Source organism: Pieris rapae, chromosome 20, assembly GCF_905147795.1.
Source record: "Pieris rapae chromosome 20, ilPieRapa1.1, whole genome shotgun sequence".
Taxonomy (NCBI): domain Eukaryota; kingdom Metazoa; phylum Arthropoda; class Insecta; order Lepidoptera; family Pieridae; genus Pieris; species Pieris rapae.
Window position 1 is genome coordinate 1,100,815 of NC_059528.1, and position 24,623 is coordinate 1,125,437.

At 32.6% G+C, this 24,623-nt stretch overlaps 1 protein-coding gene across 1 annotated transcript; it reads right to left on the reverse strand.

Annotated features, from left to right (window-relative positions):
• Window positions 1-657: 657 nt before the first annotated feature.
• Window positions 658-23,054, reverse strand: LOC110994999 (peroxidase). Its single transcript, XM_022261959.2, has 14 exons — window positions 22,968-23,054; window positions 18,276-18,409; window positions 18,059-18,201; window positions 14,721-14,958; window positions 9,561-9,775; window positions 8,702-8,872; window positions 7,995-8,153; window positions 6,559-6,777; window positions 5,409-5,606; window positions 5,008-5,144; window positions 4,135-4,305; window positions 2,551-2,798; window positions 1,744-1,910; window positions 658-1,481 (listed from the first exon to the last, which is right to left on the reverse strand). The coding sequence occupies exons 2-14, from the start codon at window positions 18,404-18,406 to the stop codon at window positions 1,270-1,272; spliced, it is 2,409 nt and encodes an 802-aa protein (XP_022117651.2). The 5' UTR covers window positions 18,407-18,409; window positions 22,968-23,054; the 3' UTR covers window positions 658-1,269.
• Between the last annotated feature and the right edge of the window lie 1,569 nt (window positions 23,055-24,623).

Below are 24,623 nucleotides of genomic sequence, written 5' to 3' on the forward strand. Positions count from 1 at the left end.
TTGGCCTAGTGTCTTAATCATCCCTGAGGTCGTAGGTTCGATTATTGGACCATTGAACTTTTATTCTATGTGGGCATTTAATATTCGCTCGAACGGTAAGAGAAAACAACGTGAGGATCTAGTTTGCTTTAGACCCAAAAAGTCGATGGTATAGCACAGGAGGCTGATCACTTGCCTTGCCTATTAGATTGATAAAAAAATAACGAAACAGATACAGAAATTTTAAGGTCCAAAACTAAAAAGGTTGTGGTGCCTTTGATTGATTTATTTAGTAGTCACAAGTGATAAGGTTAAGTAGGAAAGAAAGTAAATAAAACCCTTTAATTTAAAAACAAAATTTATTAAAATTGCATAATATGTTAAAAATTATCTAAATAATCCTAGATTTGTATGAGGTAAGGGATTCTTTTAATATTAGGAATTATTTTAAATATCTATCGTTGGTACGACCATATAAAATATAGAAAAATACACAAATATAACTTCACTGTAAATAAGTTAAATGTAAATACACTTTTAATCAACTTCTTTATGTGATATTTACTTTTAATAACAAAACTTGTACGTCCATGAAAAATGTAGGTATTTATTCTTTTATAACTTTAATCTAGTGCAAATTATTTTCATATAAATAATGCAATTATGTTATTGTTCCATAAATAAGTTTTACTATAGGTGTAATATGCGTGTTAACACATATTATTTCATAACAATGTATTTAAAAATATTATAAATTACATGGCACGGGTATGGCAAGGTAAGAATGAGGTAAGATGAACAATCAACAAGGTTGAAAAGGCACGGCAAAAAGTTTGTATATCATTATGACGTTTAGCTCAAAATCAATATGACAGTTGACAATTCGTTTACTTATTGGCAGGAGTTATCTATGAAGTTATTACGTCCTTTGATCCATAATAGATTTAAGAAAAAGGAAGTCTTATTTAAATGACTTTACATTATATTTGTTTTCTACGTAGGTTCTACTAAGCATACAATTATGATGAATAAAATGTTAACTAATAGCCACAAATCATTTAAAGATTGAAAATTGTCGAAATAATTCGACAATATATGTGATATCAAAACTAAAACCTTAATTATAATTACAAAAACTAATAGGTGTCTAGCATTTTTAATGTTTTAAAGAATCACGCACCAAACACACATTTTAAAAGTTTTTTAACTCTAACAAAAACCAATAGAGAATTAAAGCTGGCAAGGTATTTTATAGAAAACATATTGCTAACATAAATCTGGCTAAAATATCTAGTTCTTTTTAGTTTTCTTGCTTTTCTTGGGCATCTCAATGGGCCCCTCTCTCCAGGGCTCGAAGCTGGGTTGGGGAAGTTCCTTGCAGTCCACGAGTGGGTTAGTAGCACTGAGGGCTTCCATAACTCTTGGTTGGGCGAGATCTAATAGTTCCTCATTGGAACAGATGACTCCAGCTAGCGTTGTTTTGCGAAGCTCGTACAATTGATCTAAGGATTTAAGTGGTATAATGTTTTTTTTTTGTTAAACTTTACACAGATAACATTATGACAACGAACAAGTAATTCATACTAATAAACATTAAACACGTATTTTTGTAATGCAGGTGCACTAAAATAATGATCACCCAACAGTTGTTTCAGTCTTTTTTAAATGTTCAATCTCCCTTTTATTTTCCACTTTCCTTGTGCGTTACCTATAAATTTTTGGCTATGGTACTGATTTTATCATTAATAAATTCTATTGACTCACCATATGTGAATCGGATATCTGGATCTCCGGTCTCATACCAGAACCTATCACCAACTTTCACCCTGTAAAACTGGTCTGCGATGAGGCAAGTAAGGGTTGGACCCAAGAGTCTACCTCTCGGTTGCTCAGCTAATGCTCCCGTGTATAAATCTGTATCTTCTACATTCCTGGTGAAAAATAGATATTTAACTGATTGCTTCAGTATAGAAGAGACGCTGATGAAATGATTAAGTCCCGGCGTCACCGATGGATTTTTTACATAAGCCTCATCACATTTAAAATGTTAATAAAAAATTAAGAAACTGACTGAGAATATTATATTGATCTATTAGCTGACCCGGCAAACGTCGTTTTGCCTTAGATATTATTTCTAGGAAACATTTTAAGTTCAATAAAAAATAACTATCTACAATAATAAAATAAATGGAGTTGATCATAGAAGAGTGAAAATTAAGGGTTGTATCTATTTCTGTATGTTGTATCATAAAAATAAAAAAAAATTTTTTGAGGCGTACACCCCTGAAGGGTTTGAACTATAGATAGTAGTCTAAGACTTCCGGAATATGCATAAAAAATTCATTAGAATCGGTCGAGCTGTTTTTGGAGGGGTATGGCAGCAAACATGAGACAAGAGAATTTTATATATAGATAATTCCCGTATGGCAACCTCCATTAAGCTGATAAACCCTTAAACCTTCACTGTACCTAATCTAGGAGTAGAGAGGCACTCCCCCAAACCAATGGACGTGCGTCTGTGTACTTATCTGGACTAATAACATCTTACCAGTGAGGTTTGATTTTACGTACTTATAGATTTTACAGATCCGACTAAGAGAAAGCTCATCAAAGATGGCGTTCAAGTCTTGGAAGGTCTTGGGTCTTGAGAGTCCACAGAGTTCCCTCCAGGCTGGGTAGGAGGGCAAACCGTGGTCTCTTCCTCTTTGGATGTTCAGAGATACCAGGTCAAGACCGCAGGGATGGAGCATAGGGTCCGATGGTGTGGTAGAAGGTGTTGAGTTTACAGCTATAGGACGCTCGAAGAGATGGTTGCTAAGCTGAAAAGAGATGATAAAGCTTGTAAGGTAATCAAAAAACTAGCAACACTGAAAAAAAAAGCTACAAACAAATTTTTCTAGTAGGAACTTTTATTACTGAACGGTGTAAGGTTAATGTGCCCAATTAGTTAAATGGGTAAGAAATACTCATTGGATGTATAGTTAATTTAAATGTTTAATGACGGCTTCCAAAAAAACTCATACAACCGATTGATGTTATGTTAGCTAATTACGTTATAACATAAGACAGAAGGTTACTTAAGTAGGGACTGAATAAATTGACCGACATGGATATCGAAACCTACTTTTTTACGGTGTGTCTCGCAACCTAGCGAGAATTGTTTTTACGTTATGCTTTGATAGAACAGTAAAGATAGTTTAAATCAAAACTCTTGTTGATTTGGTTAATTATTTGAAATAAGCTAAAATTATCGTCTATGTAGCACACTTGTGTAATTTGTACGTAAACAGTAAAATTATTTGCATACATAGATATATATATATAGAAAACGGGTTACAAAGTGCCATATGATTTAGGAGCAAAATGTTGTATTTTTCTATATATTAATGTCGCCTGCTAAGATGTAACGGATTTGCGCTATAAAACTGTTTGCGTTACATTATATCACAGGCATTATAACCCTGTACATATATTCTACCTAGATTGATCGTGTTATGTAAAATACTTTTGGATCGTATTCAAGAACGCGAATCAAACTCGAATCAAAAATAAGAAAAACAAATCATGTTTAATAAAAAAGTGCCGATTGGCGACGACTTCACACATATTATTATAAAGCTTTTTTATGAATTAGACGAATATTTAAATGATTCAAATGCTTGGTATTGATTTGCTCCAGTTCAAACAATTTGTATGACTGAAAAATTGCGATTAAAAAGAGTGAGAATATACAAATTCTGTAAATTCTATTTTAAAAGAGTAAGTGTGGAGTTTCTTGCCCTTTCTTCTCCACACGAAGGAAGGGGCAACGAGAATCATCTTTATATTTTATTTAACGTTCAAAAGTGCTATTTTAGGTGGTCTAATTGGAATAAATGATTTGATTTGAATGGTGGGAAATTTCTTGCCAGTTCTTCTTGCCTGCCCTTCCCCCTTGACTGGAACTGGTAGTTAATATAAATTTAGAATTCATTTAATTTCTTTTCTGACGTTCATACGTGTCACATCACATCACTTGTTTACCTATAAATACAGTTATTTTGACTTTGACATAAGAAATTAACTGGGTCTGACGCCGCGTTACGTTGACGCTAAGAAAGATTTAAATCCTTTGGGATTGGGAACATTAACTTTTTATCGGGTTTTGCTTAATACCTCGGAAGTTACATGTGGGTCCACTGTATGAACGGGCGTGTCCATGGCAGATTTGACCGCATGCCTCGCACCCTTCTCAGTGTTGTAGAGTGCGAATGGATTGAATAGCATCTCGTGTAGGTGGGTGTAGCTAACCGTGCCGGTACTGACGTCTACATTGTGAATTAAACCCTGAAAAAAATATTTATTGAAAGTCTTTATATGATCAAACTTGGAAATGCCGGAAAGGATATTAAATAATATGTGTGGATCGTGTCCATATATTTATTCCCAATGGTGTAGCATCTTCATAACTGGTGACCTAGGAGGTGATAATGTAAAACGCAGAGACAAGAGGATGATTAATTTGATTATAAAATAAAAAAATAATAGTTTTGTTGCGTATCTGGACGAGAAATGCTGACAAATGACAGACAAACCGTACCAATTCTTAGTGACCACTTCAATACAATTTCCAGTCAGATACACGCAATTCAATGAATCGTTTCTAATAGCATTTTTACCTATTGTCTTTTATATCGTAACTGTGGTAACAAATACCGCCTTCAGTCTAAGTTTTAATAAGGCTTTTTGTTTTAGAGAAAGCATGGTTGGGTGGGTGCCTTTCTAGAACATAATTTGCTGCTTTGCCGATGATTTTTTTTCTGATTTACTAAAAATTTCTGGTAATTTTATTTCATTTCGTTGTGTGCTTATTTTAACTTGTATATCTTTTAATTGCATTTTCTTATTTTTTTTGTAACACCTAATTGTCATTTATTTTATATCGAAGGTTATGTAAAATATGCCGTAGTTTTAGTTCTATGTATGATGTGGTAAACTTAATAAATAAAGGCTTTAGTCGCCCTACACGCTCTCGTTGTATTTACTTACTGGGAGTAAAGTGTGAGCAAATCTGAAGGCTGATGATGCGAAGTGGTTCGCAATGGAAGGGTCCACTGTAGGATCGTAGATATTAGAGTAACCGGAACTACGAAGGGTCAAGTTGAGAGCCCACATCACGTCCACACCTATAAACAAACATATGTTAGGCATTTGAAGATCACTTATCTTTCTGTTAAAGCTCATTCTTATGTATGCCGATGGTTATGTATTATATAGGCCAATGGCTGGCCATGCGCCATACTCGAATTCGAACATGCGGTGATGTGATTGTGATTATTCTTTATTACTCAAGATGTCCAAAAACAAAATTCTCTTTTTTGCAATGAAATACAAAAACAGTCAGCTTCTATCTGAAACTCCAAATAAATTAATGTACGTAGCCATATTACCTAAGATAGCTGGCAAGAACTCCGAATATGTGATATGCTGCATCTGAGCTCCCACGATCCTCCTGGCTTCCTGAAACACCGTCTCATCAGACCAGGTTGGATTCAGCTTGAGCAACTCAGCAGCCACTCTATTGTGTTGCCGCGCCCAAATCAAATGCATTGTGGTTAAATGTAGATTCTCGTTTGCTCTTTCATCTCCTGAAATATAACGTGGGTGGTTATGTTAGTTCTGCAAGAAGTAACTCCGGATTGAGTAGTGTTAGCCTAGAGGTTTTAAGGCTTTCACTCAATATTGGGCACCTATAAAGTGTCCAAGCGAGAAAGCAACGTTCTATAGTCTATACTTTCAATAGAAAGGATTGTCTATTCCTGCAAGTACTGGGACCCGATCTCAGAATAGACCTCATGATCTCACGATGATTTGAATAACTTCGCTCGTTAAAATAAAATCTAATAGTAATAATAATACCCTTTCAGATATATTTTACATTATGTATTTTATTACATTTAATCCAATTCTGGTGCATTTGTGTGCCCTTTTTTGGCAAAGGCCTCCTCCAATCTAAAATACAATCTAATCATAGCCAATTTTTTGTTCTTTTAAATGCATTTTATAACTGTAATATTAATTGTTATTAGGGACGGCGCGCCTAACATTGCCCGCAGTCCGCAGTCATCACAGCTACAATTCGTGCTGAGACAGGGCCTTAAGTTAGAGGAACTGTTCAGCTTCCTGCCTCCAACCTTTTAAAACATATCGTGTGTTCGACCGCCGACATACACCATTGAACTGTCTATTTGTGCATCTGCAGTCGTTTGTACGGTGAAGGATTATGTTTTGTTTTATTTGTTAAACAAAAAGACGATTTTTTAGAATAATACTTATACACGTTTAAATCTAATATGTGTTTTCAATATTTGTACTATTATAGGCACGTAAGTCTAGCGCTGGCCGATACGTGGAGGGGATTGCTGCGCATGTGAAGTGTGGTGCGGGGGCCGGAATGCGACTGGAGAGCCAATCGACGCTCTTCATTCCGCTAGTACCCCCTCAAGTACTTTATTTTTTACTTCTGCGCAATAACGGTCAGCGCTAGAGTTTCGTGCCGCTACTAATACACCTAGTTTGAAGTATAAATTACCGTTATACCTGATTCAAAACAGTAACGCCCCTTCGCGTTCATTTCCACCGTATTACATCCATCATTTGGATCCGTTGATGGTGGGAGTAGCTCCCAATGGCCGATCCGGAGCATCCTGAGCTGTCCACGTATGCCCTCCCGTAGTTTCCAAGTCTTTTTCTCCGCAAAACTGTATACCGCTGACGCATCCAGAAATGCTGTAGCCTGGTTTAGCTGTTCCCTTGCACCTGGAGAAATAAGTTGGTTACATTTAAACATTCTTAAAAAAATTACAATAAGTTTTTTTTACACGTCGGTTACATACAAGTTACTTAAGTTTTTAGGCAGAGGGCAGCCCTATCGTTAACAAGTGATAACATCCAGGCAACTGTAGTATTGAAAAATATAAAAAAACATACCTGGTGAGGGAACGTAGCTTATAAATATTAAAAAAAAACTTAAATTTACACTAGAATTATGAAATACTAAACTAAAGTCTCTAAAAAACTAATTTATCTTAGGGTTAATTAGTCATAATTAATATATCTACGAGGCTTAAAAATAAGCTTTTAAAATAAATTTATCTGAGCTTATCTGATATCAAGCTCTGTTAGCAAGGAACTCTTTGGAACTCCAAAGGATACTATGCACAGTAAAGGAGAGGTGATGGAATATAGTTATATCAGTATAAGTTTCAAGCATCAGATTGTCAAGGGAACGCAAATAATATATACCTAAAGGAACATAATTTTTTTTATGTAACTAGGAATTGGATCGAAATTAACATAGGGAAATTGTGAAATGTACATCTTCCGCTGCGGGTAGAATTTTCTTCGGAACTTCCCTTCTTGTATCAAAGTCCAAATATGAATCTGATGCATATATTTTGTAAACACTTCAGCTTAGTTAAATATGGATTTATTTAAAGTGAATACAAATTTATATCTCACTAAAATCGGTAAGTTAGGTAAAATAAATACTTTCAAAAGTAATATTCATTTAGGTACAATTTGTACACGTATGCATGTCAATTTACGCCATCTCACTATATCATAAAACATTGTTATCTTCTATGTATTCTTGAACTGTATAATATCCTTTTTTTATTAGGGTTTCCTTGACATAAAGTTTTAACTTATGTAGCGGAAGTTTTGTTACATGATCTGGAATTTTGTTATATATCTGAATACTGTTTATATTATTATTATAGTAACCTTTTCTTTATTTATTTAATTATATATTTCACTATTTTAAGTAACTCGAAAATAACTCTCTCTCTCTCTCTCTTATAAAAATATACATTTTTTTAAAGCTCAATAAAAATGTATGTTATTTTATAAAAGACCTCTTAACATAATATACCTAAGACATAGTAGTTGCTGATAATATAAATTTGATCGCTTGAATGAATAAATAAACTATAACTCATACTTCTTTTTCTTTTCCTTTTTTTTGCTTTACGTACCAAAGTGGCATGTCGGTGCGGGAGCAGATCGAACAAATTCCATACAAGTAATGTTATAGTCTTGGTAATAAGGGTCTTCTGGATCCAGCGGCACCGGGAAGCATTCAGGATGGAGAGGGCCCTTGGTGTTGCAGCATTGTAAGGAAGAACTGTTCTCGCCTGAAAAAAATATAAAAAAAAAATAGTATATTTCATTACAAGTGCGGAAAGCCTGTCATTGCAATGAGGGTTCCACACGTGTATTGAATAACTATTTTTAATACAGTTGCGAAAAAATTAAGCAATTTAATAAAACTATTTGCTTTTTTTTCTCTTCTCTCTTCGGGATAAATTCGTTGCACGTAGATATAGCGACTTATATGTTTGTGAAATAATGTTCTTTAAACATATTGTTATCTCAGGTTGTGCTGTGGGAATATAAAGAGTACCGAGAGTTTTTTACGACGGCTTTTTCTCTCGGCCTACAATCTCTGTCTTTGCCGATGACAGGTTCAAATTTAATGACGTGGAATAAGTGATACCTGTATATTGTTATGTTATGTTCCATAAGTATTTTTATTTTATTTTAATATCAATGAAATATTTCACTTTTTTACAGTACAATAGTCGATTAGGTACGTTAAATACGAGTACAATATCGCATTGATAAAGTTTATATTAATTTACTTAAATCGAATATTAGAAATGAAGTATGTTATTATTGGTACCTTTACTAAGGGCAGTGGCAGTAATATCGTGGTCAATGAACTGCCCCCATACGGCCAGCATCACAGTCAAGGTAGAGTCGTGGGCATAACTTGGTCTGTGGACGGTCACACTGACGTCTCGAGCACTGGGTAACATTGCGCCATCAACGCCTGCCCTTGGGGAGCTGATTCCTGAAAATTCCAACACAAAATTATGGTAACTTTTGTCTTATGGACCTAGAAATATTACCAGAAAAATTTTCAAGACATGGGTTTTTTAACCTAGAAAATTAATATCACCCATGTAAGGACTCTAAAGATTATTGTATCGTTCAGGGGTTGCGTATTAACTAGTGAGGAAGGACCCTCATCTCCTGTTAAGGACTCTTAAAAGGAGACGAGGGTAAGTTGTCTCTAAAGTGTCTTCAGCCCAGCAACTTGATCATAAGACAATTCTGTGTCTAGCAAGATCTTCTGGAACACAAATTTCTTGAGAAACCGCGGGGCTAACGGGAGTGGCAGCGTTCGGTATATGACGAATACGAATTTTTGTAAACTCTTACGAAGTTTGAGGAAAGAAGGCTTAGGGAAATATCAAAAAGGTTAGTAGAAATCCCAGGAGACCGAAGAGCTGGAGCTACCTTGGACAAAGAATTAGTCTAGCTGTTCAAAGTGGGAACGTTGCCAGTATCTTCCGAACCCTGCCTAAAGGGACTCCTTTTAATAATATATTTAAGTTATTACATCTAAAGTTTAGTTTGTAATTTGAATTATACATATTGTATACAAATTTATAAGTGAAAGTTACATAAAAACTGATAGCGCTATTTGATTTTACAAATATTTAAAGTTTAAAATTCACGTTGATCGTTATACTAACCATCGCCATATGAGGGTGGCAGGACCCGTCTGAAAGGTGTATTTGCAACTCCCCAACGTAGTGGGTTCTCCAGGTTATTGCAGGATCCATCTTGAGCTCTGTATCGTGATTTTTCACAGGCAGCAGTTGGCGGCCTGCAGTATCTGGGCTCAGGGAAGAAGCCATTGATAATCGGACCTACTCCCACACTGCCGTCGATGAGGGACGAGTTGGTTCTGAAATGTGAACCACTATCAGAAAATATGTCACATAGAAGTGTGACAAAAAATGGTACGTACCTTTCTTCATGTTTCACGTTCACACAATGAAAAAAGTGTATTTATTAATAGTGCGCGTCGGAAAATTTATGTTGTGTTAATTTTGTTTGATAGTTTGAGATAATATATAGAAAACTAAAAGACTTTAGTCACGCCATCACATTAAAAAAACATTGCTTATATTGCTGGTAATTTTAAATTTTTTGTAACATTTATGCTTACCATAATTGTCATATATTTTAGAAAACATCGATTTTAACGTATGTAGATATAGCGTTATGTATGATGTGGTGAAAAGCATTTAGTTAACCTTCTGCCCGCTTAATAACTGTTTCATAAAAAGCCAACCCAAAAGTAATCAAAATAAAAAAACGAGTGTGTACTGTGTACCTACTTACGAACACGCGTAAGAAGTGATACTTCTTACAAAAACTTACTTCTGAAAAAAGGTATTTCGTACATTGTAAGTTTTATTATAACGTATTATGTAGTTAAATAAAATTTATTTAAATAACTGTGACTTTAAAAAAAATATAGTAATGCTAACTTTAGTGTGTCGGCTTTCGTAACGGTGTGCGCGCGCCGCGCTCAGTGTAAAAATTTACTATCATCATTTTCCCAAAAGAAATACAACTTCAAAAATTACTATCACCGTGAAGTTTATATATTAGGCTTTTAATGTACTTAAGGGTATGTCTTCTGTCTTTAAGCCATAGACAAATCGTTTAATTGTTTACAATTCTTTTATAACAAAAGGTTTCTAATCCGGAAGTGTCGATCAAAATTACGTAAATTAACACGTTCCGGTCCGATTGTCAATTGAATTATCTAGCATTTGGTCCAGCCGGTGAAGCCTTAAAGCTAGGCAAAAGGTTTCGTGTATCGGGTTACATATCGGGATTACGGGTGGTATAGGAAATTATATAATCCTTGACGTATTAATTAGAGTTTGTTGACCTCCCACGTTCTGGATGTTCTGCAATGTCGTAGATTGGGATTAAATATGACGGATATATTCAAATGAATTGCATTATTTATAATAAGAGATAAAAATGTTTAGGTTCCGGTTTAAAAAACATTAAGTTTTTTAGTGTTTTTGTGTAATTTTTATATTAAGTTTAATAAGTAATAAGTAATAATAATAAGTTTTCTATTATATTACTAATGTAATAATTAACTGTAAAAATAGGATATAATTAATGTATTATAGTTATTACATTATTATGCCTGGCTGTATGAAGTTCTTTTGAAGAACAATAAATGTTCTTACGATCACCGGTAACTTCATCACTTGAGTAAGTAGATGTTTCTTAAAACTGCGACGTAAATATGATTTTAGTTTAAGAGTTTTTAACGGAGCGCGATCAAATGTTGGAATAAGGATATTATTCCATTCCACTATCTTATATCTTTAAACGAGCAATTCTTGTATATATATAATTGGAATCTCGGGATCGGCTCCAACGATTTTCATGAAATTTAGTATACGGGGGGTTTTGGGGGCGAATAAATGATACTAAACAACAAAAAGGTGGTGTTTGAATAGTCCCAATTTATACTGAAAAATGAATCTTCCTGACATCTATCGGCGAATAATAATACTATTTTTTTAAATTGCTTTAACGACACAACAACACTAAAGCTATTCCAGCATATATATTCTATATTGTTCATATTTCATCATTTTATTAGTATGTAATTCGTACTTAAATATAACTTCCAAAAAACACAATTTATAAAAAAAAAAAATACCGAGCAAAGCTCGGCCATCCAGGTACTGTATATTAAAACTCCAACGAAAGCCGTCCGATGCTTTTATCTAGGTGACATTACTACGCCGGTCGAGCTTTTGGAAAGGGGAAACCAATCCTTTCACTTGTAATGGAGATTTATGCCGATAGACCACCTAATAAGAAATTTCATTTCTAAGGACCAAGTTTAGCCATTCCTAGGTCCTCGGCAATTCAACTAATTGGCCGGAAGACTAGGTCGTTCAGTATTAGTCGATGTGGGACACGCCGGCTGTCATCCAATTAGTAATGTAAATACAGTCCTAGTTTTGCTCCAGATTAAACACAAAACTTGATCTTTGCTCAGATTAGAATATTCCTGATCCCATTATACGTGGAATTCCTTAAGTTTCAAAGCTTATTATATAACTGACACCATGTACCGAGAGTACCTACTCTTGAGTAAACTAAAATTTTCTTGTGGTACAATTGGTTTTAAATATAATTTCACCACATAGTCAGTTATTTGGTATGATGGTTCCTTGTTGCAATGGTTGTAGCTTCTGATTGGATTTATTGAATATCACAATAGATCCAATATGAAAAGCTAAATTCTTAAATTTCTTTAACCGATATATACGTATATTTATCTACGTTTTATTTTCATCGTATATAGAATTGTCTCATGAAGTTGGCAGATGAAATAACTATATTATGATTAAAAATGTGGTATTTACGCCATCTACATATTATCGGAATTTTGGTACCCGAAAATAAAATATTGTTGACTTATATTAAGTTAAATAATTAATGCCACTGTCTTTTGTTCGATTCCATTAGACTTGAAGCTTTGTTTTTGGTATTTATTTTTGATTTTCTGTTTTAATAAATAATTAAGCAACCAACTTTCAGTAAATCACTCATAATACTTTAACTACAGTTAGTAGTTTAGTCAAATTGTAACTAATGTGAACAAAAATAATCAATTTAGTTTTTATGAATGGGTTGGATGAATCTAATTTAAATGAGTAAAATCATTTTTAATTCTTTCACAATATTTTTTACTCTCAGATAGTTCACAATAAACTAAATATTAATTATTAAACATCCGATAAAGTGGTTCAACAAGTCTAGTTGCGCAATAAAAACAAAACGCGAGTCCACGCTTAATGACGTCAATTACGTGGGAAAATAAAAAAATGGTATTTTTGACATTTGATTACCATTTTTTTGAATTAAAATAATTCGATTTGCATATTTTATCTGCTCATTGTTGATTAATTTTTGATCAGAGCGTAGTGTGTGCCCTTTATCAACTAAATATATATATATATATATATTATCTTACCTATTGGATATTACCTATATGATATATAATCCAATATTGTTTTTAACGTGTCGGCGTTTTTAAAGAAAATAAAATATAATATTGTAAAGTATCTTGTTTGTTTTAGCCAAAGTCCCAATCTTAATATAAAGGTTTTATGCGATTTGCATTTATTGGTTTAAGTTTTGAGAAAACTGGGAAACCACTAATTGCGTAATTTAAGTGCTATGGTGGGAATAAAACGACCTCTTTGATGCGGAATGTCATTCAGAATCTAGATTCCCTTTTGTCAAAATCTAGCAAACGTACAAGAGCCACCCTTACTTCATAATGAATCCTACCCCATGAATTTTTTTTATTATTAATTAATTTTTTTTTAAATTAATTTTTTCGAATACGTTAGGTAATTAACAAAAAATAATCACCTGCAAAAACTTTACAATAGTTTTGATAAGTACACATTCATATACGCAATTTTTTTATGTATATTTTGGATATAATATATTTTGTCTTGTTTTAAATTTGATGTATATTTTCGGTGTTTTTTTTTTGTATTCATTAAATAGTTTTAGGTCCTCTATAAATCCCCCAGGAAGTAACTATTATAGCGTCATGGCAATGGGAATGAGGTGAGCGCAGAAAAACGAGATGTAAGGAAACAGTATTTATTGGTTTAAGATCACACAATTATAAATACTACAACATACTTAACAAGGACTAGAAGAAACATTACCAAACAGTTGTTTATGCTAAGCGTAACATGCTTGATCTTCGAGTATTTTTCTATTGTCTACGAATGAAATAGTCTAGTATCACGGATTAAGTTATGATAAATTATTTCGGTAAAGTATATTAATCAATAAAACTTTTTATAAATCTGACGAATACTTAAATGATCCTAATCCTTGGGATTCATTTGCTCCAGTTCAAACAATTTGTATTAAAAACTTGGCGATTGAAAAGAGTGGCGGAAAGTTTCTTCCCAGTTCTTGCCCACTTTACGCCCTTGACTTGCGAACTGGTAGTAAATGTAAATTTACAATTAATTTAATTTTTTTGACGTTCATAAGTGTACTTGTTTACCTATATGAATATAGATATTTTAATTGATTGATACTCTGAGACTGTAAAACAAAAGACGGTTGAATATCACAGGTAATTAAAGAAGTAAATTTAATTTGACTTCAATGGCTGATAAATGACACAATCTGTAAAATGTTTAAGTACAATGAATTCACCGATCAATCTCCTTCGTGCCTTTTCCACACGACACTGGCGAATTACCTTGTGCCCAGTTGGCACAAATTAAAGCCATTAAAAAAAAGTACAATGAAACTCAACTTTTGTTTTTTGAGCATTAGATTTTTGAAAGTATACTTTTTTTAAAGTATATTAAATATGAAAATTACTCGGAGATCACAAAGGGTGACTTTACTTCCCAAAAATATGGAATACGCAGGTACATGATATGCTAATTACATGATTATGAGAGTGCATCATGCATCATGATGCATGCCAGGTTAATGAGTTTAAAGTGAATATAAATTGATAAACTTGAAAATTCGAAATAATACATTATTCTAACAACTTTAACATGCATTTAGAGGTGCTATCATATAGGTACATCTGCTATTTTAAAAATCCAAAATAATTACAAGTATTTAATTCTATCTCTATAACTGATTTCTTAATTTATTTAAGTCTTGCAATTCTACAATCTCAATCCCAATTTACCTGAATCTACAAGTTTTTGGACAATTGAAACAGCAGACGTGTGAACGAGAAGCATAAACCCAACTTGACCAAGGGTTAAATATAGAACCATGAACCACGTAAGCCAACTTACCCATTAATAAGGCTTCTAGTAGCCTGCTCAGCAGCATATGCAGAGTCAGCTAAAGGTTTGATATCTGCTGACGTTGCTGCCGCTCGCTGTGCCCTTGATGCTGGTGAATCTTTGTCCAAAGGTGTCAGAAAACTCTCCAACTTCCGTCGCTCTTGCAAGGCATCGTTTCCTTGAGCTACTGCTGACGCTATCGCTTCTGAAGTTGGAGGTTTGGTCGGCCATTCCGGTGAAGGAGGACCTAGAATATATTTCTATTATTACCGAATACACACAAAAAACATAACTCCATCTCAAACTTCTACAGAAAGTATATTATGTTTATAATATAGCTATGTTTCCAGTTTTTCTAATCTGTTATAGAAAAAAGCGAAACACTTTACTCTGCCAAAAATAATTTATATATTTAGTATACTACACTACGCCATTTTGAAGTCATATGGAGCATAATTCAGCGATTTGGGCTCCATATGAAGTTAAGTATATGGTGATGTTAGATCGGAAACAAAATAAATTTTTGAGGCATATGTATTTTAGGATGTACGGTGTGTATCCTTTCTATCCACTCATGTATCCAAAATTATTTATTCTTGGTTCTGTAGGCTACAACGAGCTAAGAGTACGCCGAGAATTCGCGCTTGTGATGAACATAATAAAGTTGTTACATGGCGAGGACTGTAATTCGGCAGTACTTCAGTACCTTAGCTTCAATGTGCCTGATGAGTATGTCAGAAAGCGACATCTTCCGCCGTTCATGTGCCCACAGCTAGGACTAACCTTCTGCAAAAGGCACATGTCATTCGGTGTGTTAATTTACTTAACAATACATAGATTCGCGGACCTTTTTCATTGTCCGTTGAGTGAGCTGGCAAAAGTTATATTATTTGTTAGTTAGTAATTTCTTGAACTGTTTTGTGTAATTTCATATGATTGTTTTTTTGTGTTTCTGTAAAGTGTATTATTATTGTTCACTCGTGTCAATTTAGGGTCACCTGTTAAGGCAGGAGTGTTTTTTTAAATAAAAAAAAAATCCACAGTATATGTTCCATTCTATCTATTCTAAAGTACATGACAATTTCAAATATAAATTTTACAAACAATATTATTCTTCAAAATATACAAGTAATGTTGTATTGTTCATATAAAAACAAATATATCTAATAATCGTTAGCATTGACAGCTAGACACAATATATAGATGTAATAGATGGCCTTTATATATGAAACTACTTAGTACTGTCGTTGCCAACCTATATCTGTATAGTATCAGTGATTAAATGTTTAAATAATAGCAAATCACTTAACAAACTTCCAGCTATACACATTAAGTAGTTTTTAATACATTTTCAATGTTATGCAATAATCTGTAATTCTAAACGAAACGGACTTAAATTCTGGTCTTGTGGTGATTCCAAATTTGAATTTACGTCAAAATAATCATACGTTCGGTAATCGACTGAATAATTCAAAATTAAATATATTAACACATATTTATTTTGGTGAACGGAAACATTAAATTCATTCGATCAAAAAAACCATCAAAACATAAATTATAGCAAACTTAAGTGTAAAATTGTCTCGTTCATTGATTCTATTAAAATAATATCTAGCTGTCAACATTTATACGATATAACAATAGTAACGCACATTATTCTTGGGCTAATAAATTCTTACATATTATCGATTTAATTATATGGATTTATTTGTTTTCGTTTTTTACATGTCTAACAAACGTAAGAATAAAATCAGTATTTTTTTAAATTTATGACTCATAAAACAGGTCCAGCATTAAATAAAAGCTAAGTAAGTTAGGATAATCTAAGTTTGCGTTGCACAGCGGGTATGGAAAAACTAACAAACTTATATTAAAACGGTTTTTAGTTGAAATGAAGAAGAGATGAAAGAAATGAAGGTTTTATATTGGAATATGGAAAATTGAAATTTTTAAAAGGGTCATTCCAGGCAGTTAATAAGTAAATGTTCTAGGTAGATTGCCAAAAATAAAATTACCTGCCTATTTATTTATATTTATTGAACATGGGGAACCATGTTCTGTAAAGGGCAGGATTTATAGAGTAAAGTGAAGATATGGATGGATATGGAAGATATGGAACACAATTATGCTGCTTAAAATTTCTCTTGTTACAAACATTACAAGGGAGTTGTAAGTATTTATAAATGCATACATTTCTCTAATAATCCTAAATTTTCATAGAAAATAGAATGTTCTAGATTAGAACTTATTTGAAAACTTTCTAATATATCCTTGATCTAGTTATCACATAACATACCTTGGATAGTTTGCGGTCGTCGCAGACGTGTCACATTACAGGACGAATAACGACTACTATACAAATATTAAAATCATAGAGAAAATACGCAGAAATCAAAATCGTAGGGCCATTTATGGGTTTGCAGGACATCGTAACGACAGACCAAAAAGTGACTTTGCGAAGTTAAGCTAAGTAAGATCAATTTATGAATTTCTACAATCTATGGTTAGAGATTATAGATTCACATTTATCTCTTAAATATCAGGATGTGTCGTAATCATAAGATGACTTATTGACATTTTAGTCTCTGTGTTTGGAAGACCACCAAGCGGTTAATATAAATATTTTTTATGCGTGCGTCAAAATATTTTTGTTTATAAAAAAATTGGCGTAGTTGAAAAAATGAAGAGCAAAATAATTTTGTTGTTTATCAATTCCGAATGACTGTTGTCATAATAAACTTTTATTAGTTTTTTATTTCAATGCGGAACTCCAATTAGTGATTGTTTTAAACCTTTCTAAAGCAGATAGCAACCTTCAAGAGCCATTGTTTTTTTAATAATATAACATTACATTATATGTATTCACACTGTATACATGCTAATGATAATTTAAATAAATAAAAATCTGCGTTTACTGCACAAGACGTTTTACGACAGAATTTACGTTTACCTTAATACGCCTCTAAAACTTAAAAAAGTTTCACTTCAATGAATATTAGGAAACAGTTACTTAAATGCAAAGTTTTAAGAGTCAGAACGGTCAAAATTACAAGCTCTTGAAGGGAGAGTATCAAATCTGACGTTTACACAAATCTCCGCTGCTATTCTGTAAAACGCAGAGGAACAGAGGTCATAGCACGAGATTTCACATTCGTCAATATAATTGCCAGTTTGCGACGATTCGTGTAGTAGTACACGATATTCGTTTAATTCTACTCGAAGCATTTTCGTGCTTTAGTTATCAAATACATCTACGAAGCGGTGCATCTATCTATCAATACGATAGCTCCACTATACGTACGGTTACTTGTTAAGCTGAACTATTGTAACATCTATAATTTACTCACCTTGTAAGGGCCAAGACATTTTGAGAAGCGGTTGCAAATCTGTGTTTAATGCCGTCAGGTTCGCCATAGGCGGTGATTCTGTGACGTCATCGGTTGTCAGATTATATCCAACTGTCACCAACATCGTAACTGTCAGAATTATGCTGTTGACAAGTAAACTTATAATGATTAAAACGGCCGACGTTACAGATTTAACCAAAATTAATTTAATACTTACATAAGAATTACACAAACAGCACACTGAAACTTGCGCAGGCGCTTCTGGTAGCTCCTGGAAAGACTGGACTCGAAGACATAGGTGGGCTGCACCAGCGGAGTGCGTTCTTCACTACCGCTTTCCCGCTGCATCGTCTACCCCAAAAATGAATTTATTAACCGACACCAACGAAGCTTACAATTCGCACTCGGAAGATTTTGTCTTAGAAAAATGTATATATTATGTTTTATACTTTATCAAACTGGTATTTAGATACAATATGCATTAAAACACAGACCGGATGCTGATTTTTGGAATTCGATTTACAAAAACAAATGCCACATTAAAACGGTTTACATTAAAAACACAAAAACGGAGGTCCAAACAGAACAGCCTTGTCAGATCAAAAACAGAGTCACTAACGCCCCAAACCCATAATGATTCCACCGTCTCAGATTGTTTTCAATAAGACTATGACAGTCGATCGATCTACGATCTGCATCCCAATAATCAAAAGCTACGATGACAATCCATTTTCGTCGACGGATAGAATGCAATCTCTTAGCACTTTATTCTCACATTTGATGATCAATATAAACCAAATAAAGTAAATAAAACCGAACAAATGATATTAAAATATACATGTCTATGTTTAAAACATATCAAATAGATAGGATATTGACACAGTTGAACTGTCGTTTTCATACAAAGGTCTATGTCATACACCGATCCGACAGATGGCTATTACAATCCATTGATTGGTTATTGGCACTCTATTATATAATATTTGGATTAAAATGTCTACCTCAGATGGCCAAAAATGGATTGAGATAAGTTATTTAGTTTGGGCGTACAACACTTGATATCATACTTCCGTATCTGTTTCGTAATAATAATAATAATGTTTGGTGATATTTTTTTTATAATACAAGTACACACATTTAATTTTATCTATATATATATATATATATATATATATATATATATATATATATATATATATATATAACTCTATGTTTTCTTTCACCGCTCAAGTAAATGTTTAATACGGATTTAATCTTAATTTGTTCGTTTTTACAGTTTATGCATGGTGCATTGGAATCTCCTTCTTCGGTGTTGTTAGTCAAAAACATCAGGGCGTTCAAACCGAACTCATTATGGTATAATAGATAGAGTTACTATATAATATTATATAGTATATAAAAAAATTCGTTTATTTTGGAACATAAGATCATCTAGGTATCACTTATTCCATGTAATTAAATTCGAACCTGTAGGCATCCCTACTCATCAGCAAAGAAGACAGAGGGTGTAGGCCGAGAGAAGAGAGAGAGGGTGTATACTCTATGAAGCTTTTGTCGATGTAAAGAAAAAATGTTCTCATATATATATAATAATTTATATATAAACTTATAATAATTTATATATAAACTTATAAAAATACGTCAATTAACATAACGTAATTGCATGCGAATTTAGAACTTGTTATCGATTTGTGTGAGAACCTTGTCCTGTGAACATTTTGTCCTTCGCATCTTACGTATATAAGATGTTTATAAGAAAAACAGGAAATACTTAGGCAAACTATTTTAAAATTCAAAGTAATACAAATAGCTTTATTTAGGAACAATAATTTTTGTTTAGGAGCAACCCTAGATTTAACTAATTTTACATTTCTCGTTTTATTTCATTTTTTTCTAAATTAAAATGTATAAACCAAACATATTTGTGATTCTTGTGGTTTCACTAGACGCCACATAATATATTGTAACAATAGTGGCACTAAAATTTAAAAAAAATATTTCCTTTATTATTTTCATTGATTTGTCTTTTCATGTTCCCCGTATGTAATTCAAGCGAGCTAAACTGTGTGCGATAACTGTATTATAATTAAAAGATCCGGGGGATATGTAAAATAAATAAAGCCTTATGCAAAACCTAAGTTATCAGTTATGGTGATAACATTCTTTTTGAACTCAACTGCACAGAACAAACTGTGATCAAACAGAGTCTGTTATATGACAATACGCATTCAATTCATGTTTTTAAAATAATAATACAACCAAAAATTAAACAAAGCTATTTTTCTTCTTCAAAATAGAACATTACACGCTGATAAATACCTAAATGAGGTTTACATATCTATCGATCGAGCGATCAATAACACAGACTTCTTAGATAGATAGTTTGCTTGTCAAATGTAAATTATTCAAGTTTATTTCTACTTACATCATTATATATATAGAACTAGCTGCACCCGTGAACTTCATTTCTCCTTAATGTGATTTTACTCAGCTTATACATATCAACATGGAACATTTTGCTATGCATCCCAGAGTTTAAGAGACGGAATGAAAACTTTTTTTAAGTTTTCTGTGAATTTTTCTCTATATAAATTATAAACCTCAGGGTTCATGTCATAAGTTTTTAATTAACAAATAAAGAATACATAGGTGTTGATTGTAGAGGGGTGAAAATATAGGTTTATATGTATTTTTGTAAGCTGTATCATAAAAAATGTTTTAGAGATGGACCACCCTAAACAATTAGGGGGATCAAAAATCGAGGTTCGGTTCATAGACCTAACGGAATATTTCGGAGGAGTTTAATTACAAATACCGTGACACGAGAATTTTATATGTAAGATATCACCAAGGAGCATGGTCATACGAACCATATTTTTTTAACAGGACATTTTATATTCAGGGGTTGCTTTGGGGAAATACCGCGATACGAGAATTTTATATGTAAGATATCATCAAGGAGCATGGTCATACGAACCATATTTTTTTAACGGGACATTTTAAATTCAGGGGTTGCTTTGGGGAAATAACGCGACACGAGAATTTTATATGTAAGATATCATCAAGGAGCATGGTCATACGAACCATTTTTTTTTAACGGGACATTTTATATTCAGGGTTGCTTTGGGGAAATACCGCGACACGAAAATTTTATATGTAAGATATCATCAAGTAGCATGGTCATACGAGCCATATTTTTTTAACAGGACATTTTATATTCAGGGGTTGCTTTGGGGAAATACCGCGATACGAGAATTTTATATGTAAGATATCATCAAGGAGCATGGTCATACGAACCATATTTTTTTAACAGGACATTTTATATTCAGGGGTTGCTTTGGGGAAATACCGCGATACGAGAATTTTATATGTAAGATATCATCAAGGAGCATGGTCATACGAACCATATTTTTTTAACGGGACATTTTATATTCAGGGGTTGCTTTGGGGAAATAACGCGACACGAGAATTTTATATGTAAGATATCATCAAGGAGCATGGTCATACGAACCATTTTTTTTTAACGGGACATTTTATATTCAGGGTTGCTTTGGGGAAATACCGCGACACGAAAATTTTATATGTAAGATATCATCAAGTAGCATGGTCATACGAGCCATATTTTTAACGGGTCTTTTTATATTCAGGGGTTGCTTTGAGGGAAACGGGACAGATGATCCAAAAATGATGCAAAACGATGATTAGCCTAGGTAGAGCCTATATAGAGAACAACACATAATTCGGTAGGTATGGAAAGACTGCCTACACAGATTCGAACCTATCCCATGCGGGATATCTTATGACTATTACACAATTTGTAATATTTTTATTAACAAATGCGTTTCTTGAATATTATTTAATGTAATTATTTTAAATTCAATAAAAGATAATTGCAATCAACGAGCAACTTAGATTTTTATTTCAACAGATCTCGCACATATTTATTTTTTTAAAACATACGTTACAATAATATAAAGTGTGTATCAGATATTTTGTCTATTTAAGTATTGTGATGCTCATGTCAGGACAAAGTACTAAAGCTCTTTCTTAGCTCTACATACAATCATACACTTGGCGCTGAGGGTAAAATTTGGACGCGACGCGAATGTGACCTTATGTCCAAATCAGATTAATTTTTGACGTACAAGAGTTTGCTTAGTTTAATTTTGACTCTAAATTAACCTTACCCTTTAAGACAATTTAACCATACTAGATCAATTAAAAGCTAAAAGCGTATTTCGTTACTCTATGCATTCATAGATAACTTGAAAGTCAGCGATGGCCGACACGCAAAAGTCAATTTTAAAGGTACATTTGCTTAAATACATATTCTTATTTAATACTGTAAGCAAGGTTTGTGTACTTACTGTTATGTATGTTTTATATTTGTTTTATGTGAAAAATATAAATTTATTATTCCATGTATTTAAAAATTTCTTATTGCCTCGTGACATTTGAATTATTAAACAACGTCATTATTTCTTATATTATTATTTATTATAAATCTCAGGTTTCATAAAGCTGCTTCGTAACTTTTTTATGAATAAATAAAGATAATAAAAAAAAACATATATACATAAACATGAACTCAAAAGAAACTAAAATGTTAACAAATTTATTTTAATGTTTAACGTTTTTGTCTTTATAACATTAAAATTCAATAAGTCAGCTTAGTCTGGTATGAAATGATTAAAATTGCAAGAAACCGGTAAAATTTAACTATTTAGCAGAGATTCAAAAATAAAAGTTATAACTCACTTTTCCTTACTATGTTAAATATAAGAAAATTTAACTACTTTTTTAATAATTACTATGAATTTTATATAGTACAAAATCTAAATAATAAATCTTCAATTGTTTATTCTGATAATATTATAAGTTTAATATTGCAATTCAAGTTAATACTTACAAATTCTGATAGTTTAACTATAAACGATAAACCACTGTAAACTATCACCAACACATTAACTTAAACCACTGGTCATACTTACTCGACGTTTCAAGAACGACTAACGAACGTGCAGTATTCGTTCTTCGACCGTAATACAGGTTTCAGCTATATTTCAGTTTTAGGGTCGTATTCTTAAACTTGAATCTAGTTCCACATTAAATAGACTTGATTAATTGAAGCTGGGTTCAGTGGCGTATGATGTCTGCCTAGGAAGTGTCTGTGGACCGAAGTTCATGTTTAATGTGTTACCAAATTCTTTAGAAACGTTTTTGAAAGATTTAATTACTATTGGAGAGTTTAAGAGATTTAGGCATTACAAAGTGACTTAATACACGTAAAGACACTTTGTAAAGCCTAAATCTCTTGTATGTATGGCGTGTGTTGTTTTTGAGACCAATATTTTGTGTCTTTTGCTTTGTTTTAACGAAATTTAACTTATCGCAACTATTAAAGATTGTTAGTACTTTATTCCCCAATTCATAAAAGTTATATCAGTCTAATCGTATAGTTTTAACTTAAGTTAAATTATCTATATTTATCATAGCTTAAAATAATTTGATAGAAACAGTATTCTAGTTGTTAAGTTGATAGTGTATTTTCTAAACTTCTTCAGCGCCGGTAATTTTAATGGCTATATTTTAAAATTAATGATCTTCATGTATGACCGTGTCTTACAACCGAGTTTAAACGAATAATTTTAAAAAAATGTGTTTGAAAGTAAATTGGTCGGAACCCCATATTTTTGTAGAAATTGTGTTTTTTCAGTTGGAAAGCATCACGTTATATTTATTTACTCATGAATAATGAAAAAAAAGAATAATCTAAATCTTATCCAATTTTTTTTGAGGCAACTGATGCTAAAAATAGCTAAAAACAACACAGATAACGGCAATTATATGCTGAGCTTATATATTTTTATTCTAAGTAGGTCAAAGAAGTCAAAAATATAATAGTGCATTCGTTTTGGCCACATGAACCTGTTTTACAAAAAAGGAAGCAAATAACCGAAGGACAATGGTTCAATAACCTGTACTTGCCAAAAATAACGCTGGATCCACAGCTCCTTACTTTATAGAGTAATTAATTTAATATATTGGAATGTTTAATGAAAAAAAAAATGTTTTGTCTTTTATGACCTAGTATTTTAAATCATTTGTTATAAATAAAAAAATGTCATTAAATTGAATATAGACTTAATTAGACGAACATTTTCGTGGACGAAACAGTTCTCGTCAAGAACTAGTTATAAAATAATTTGTTTGTCGTATATACCTTATAACCATTAAGTGCATTTGCCAAGTATGAATTGTATGGTGTGAAAATTTTACATTTAGTAGAAAACGAAATAAAATTGAAACATTACTAAGTGAAGGGTTGATTAAAATAAACAATACGTAAAATATTATAGTAAATATAAAAGATAAATGATCAAAACTTCTGCTGCGCTTTGTATTTGGAATTAAACAGGTAGTTAAGCCTGCCACAAAACATCGATTAAGCATGTACGGACTCATCACTCTGCCACCTTGTCTCCATCCAACTGAGCATTGGCTGTTAGAATAATTTCGTGGAACGCAGCGGTTGATCGTGGCACACCATCACCGGTATGCAGTG

Bases quoted from the DNA above. Each gene is read 5' to 3' on its own strand.
- LOC110994999 (XM_022261959.2), bottom strand. From the start codon at position 18,406: ATGCAGCGGGAAAGCGGTAGTGAAGAACGCACTCCGCTGGTGCAGCCC. The intron at 8,873-9,560 runs GTTAGTATAACG...TGGAATTTTCAG, and splicing joins GCCACCCTCATATGGCGATG to GAATCAGCTCCCCAAGGGCA. The intron at 6,778-7,994 runs GTACGTAAAGCA...TTATTTCTCCAG, and splicing joins CGCACCGACATGCCACTTTG to GTGCAAGGGAACAGCTAAAC.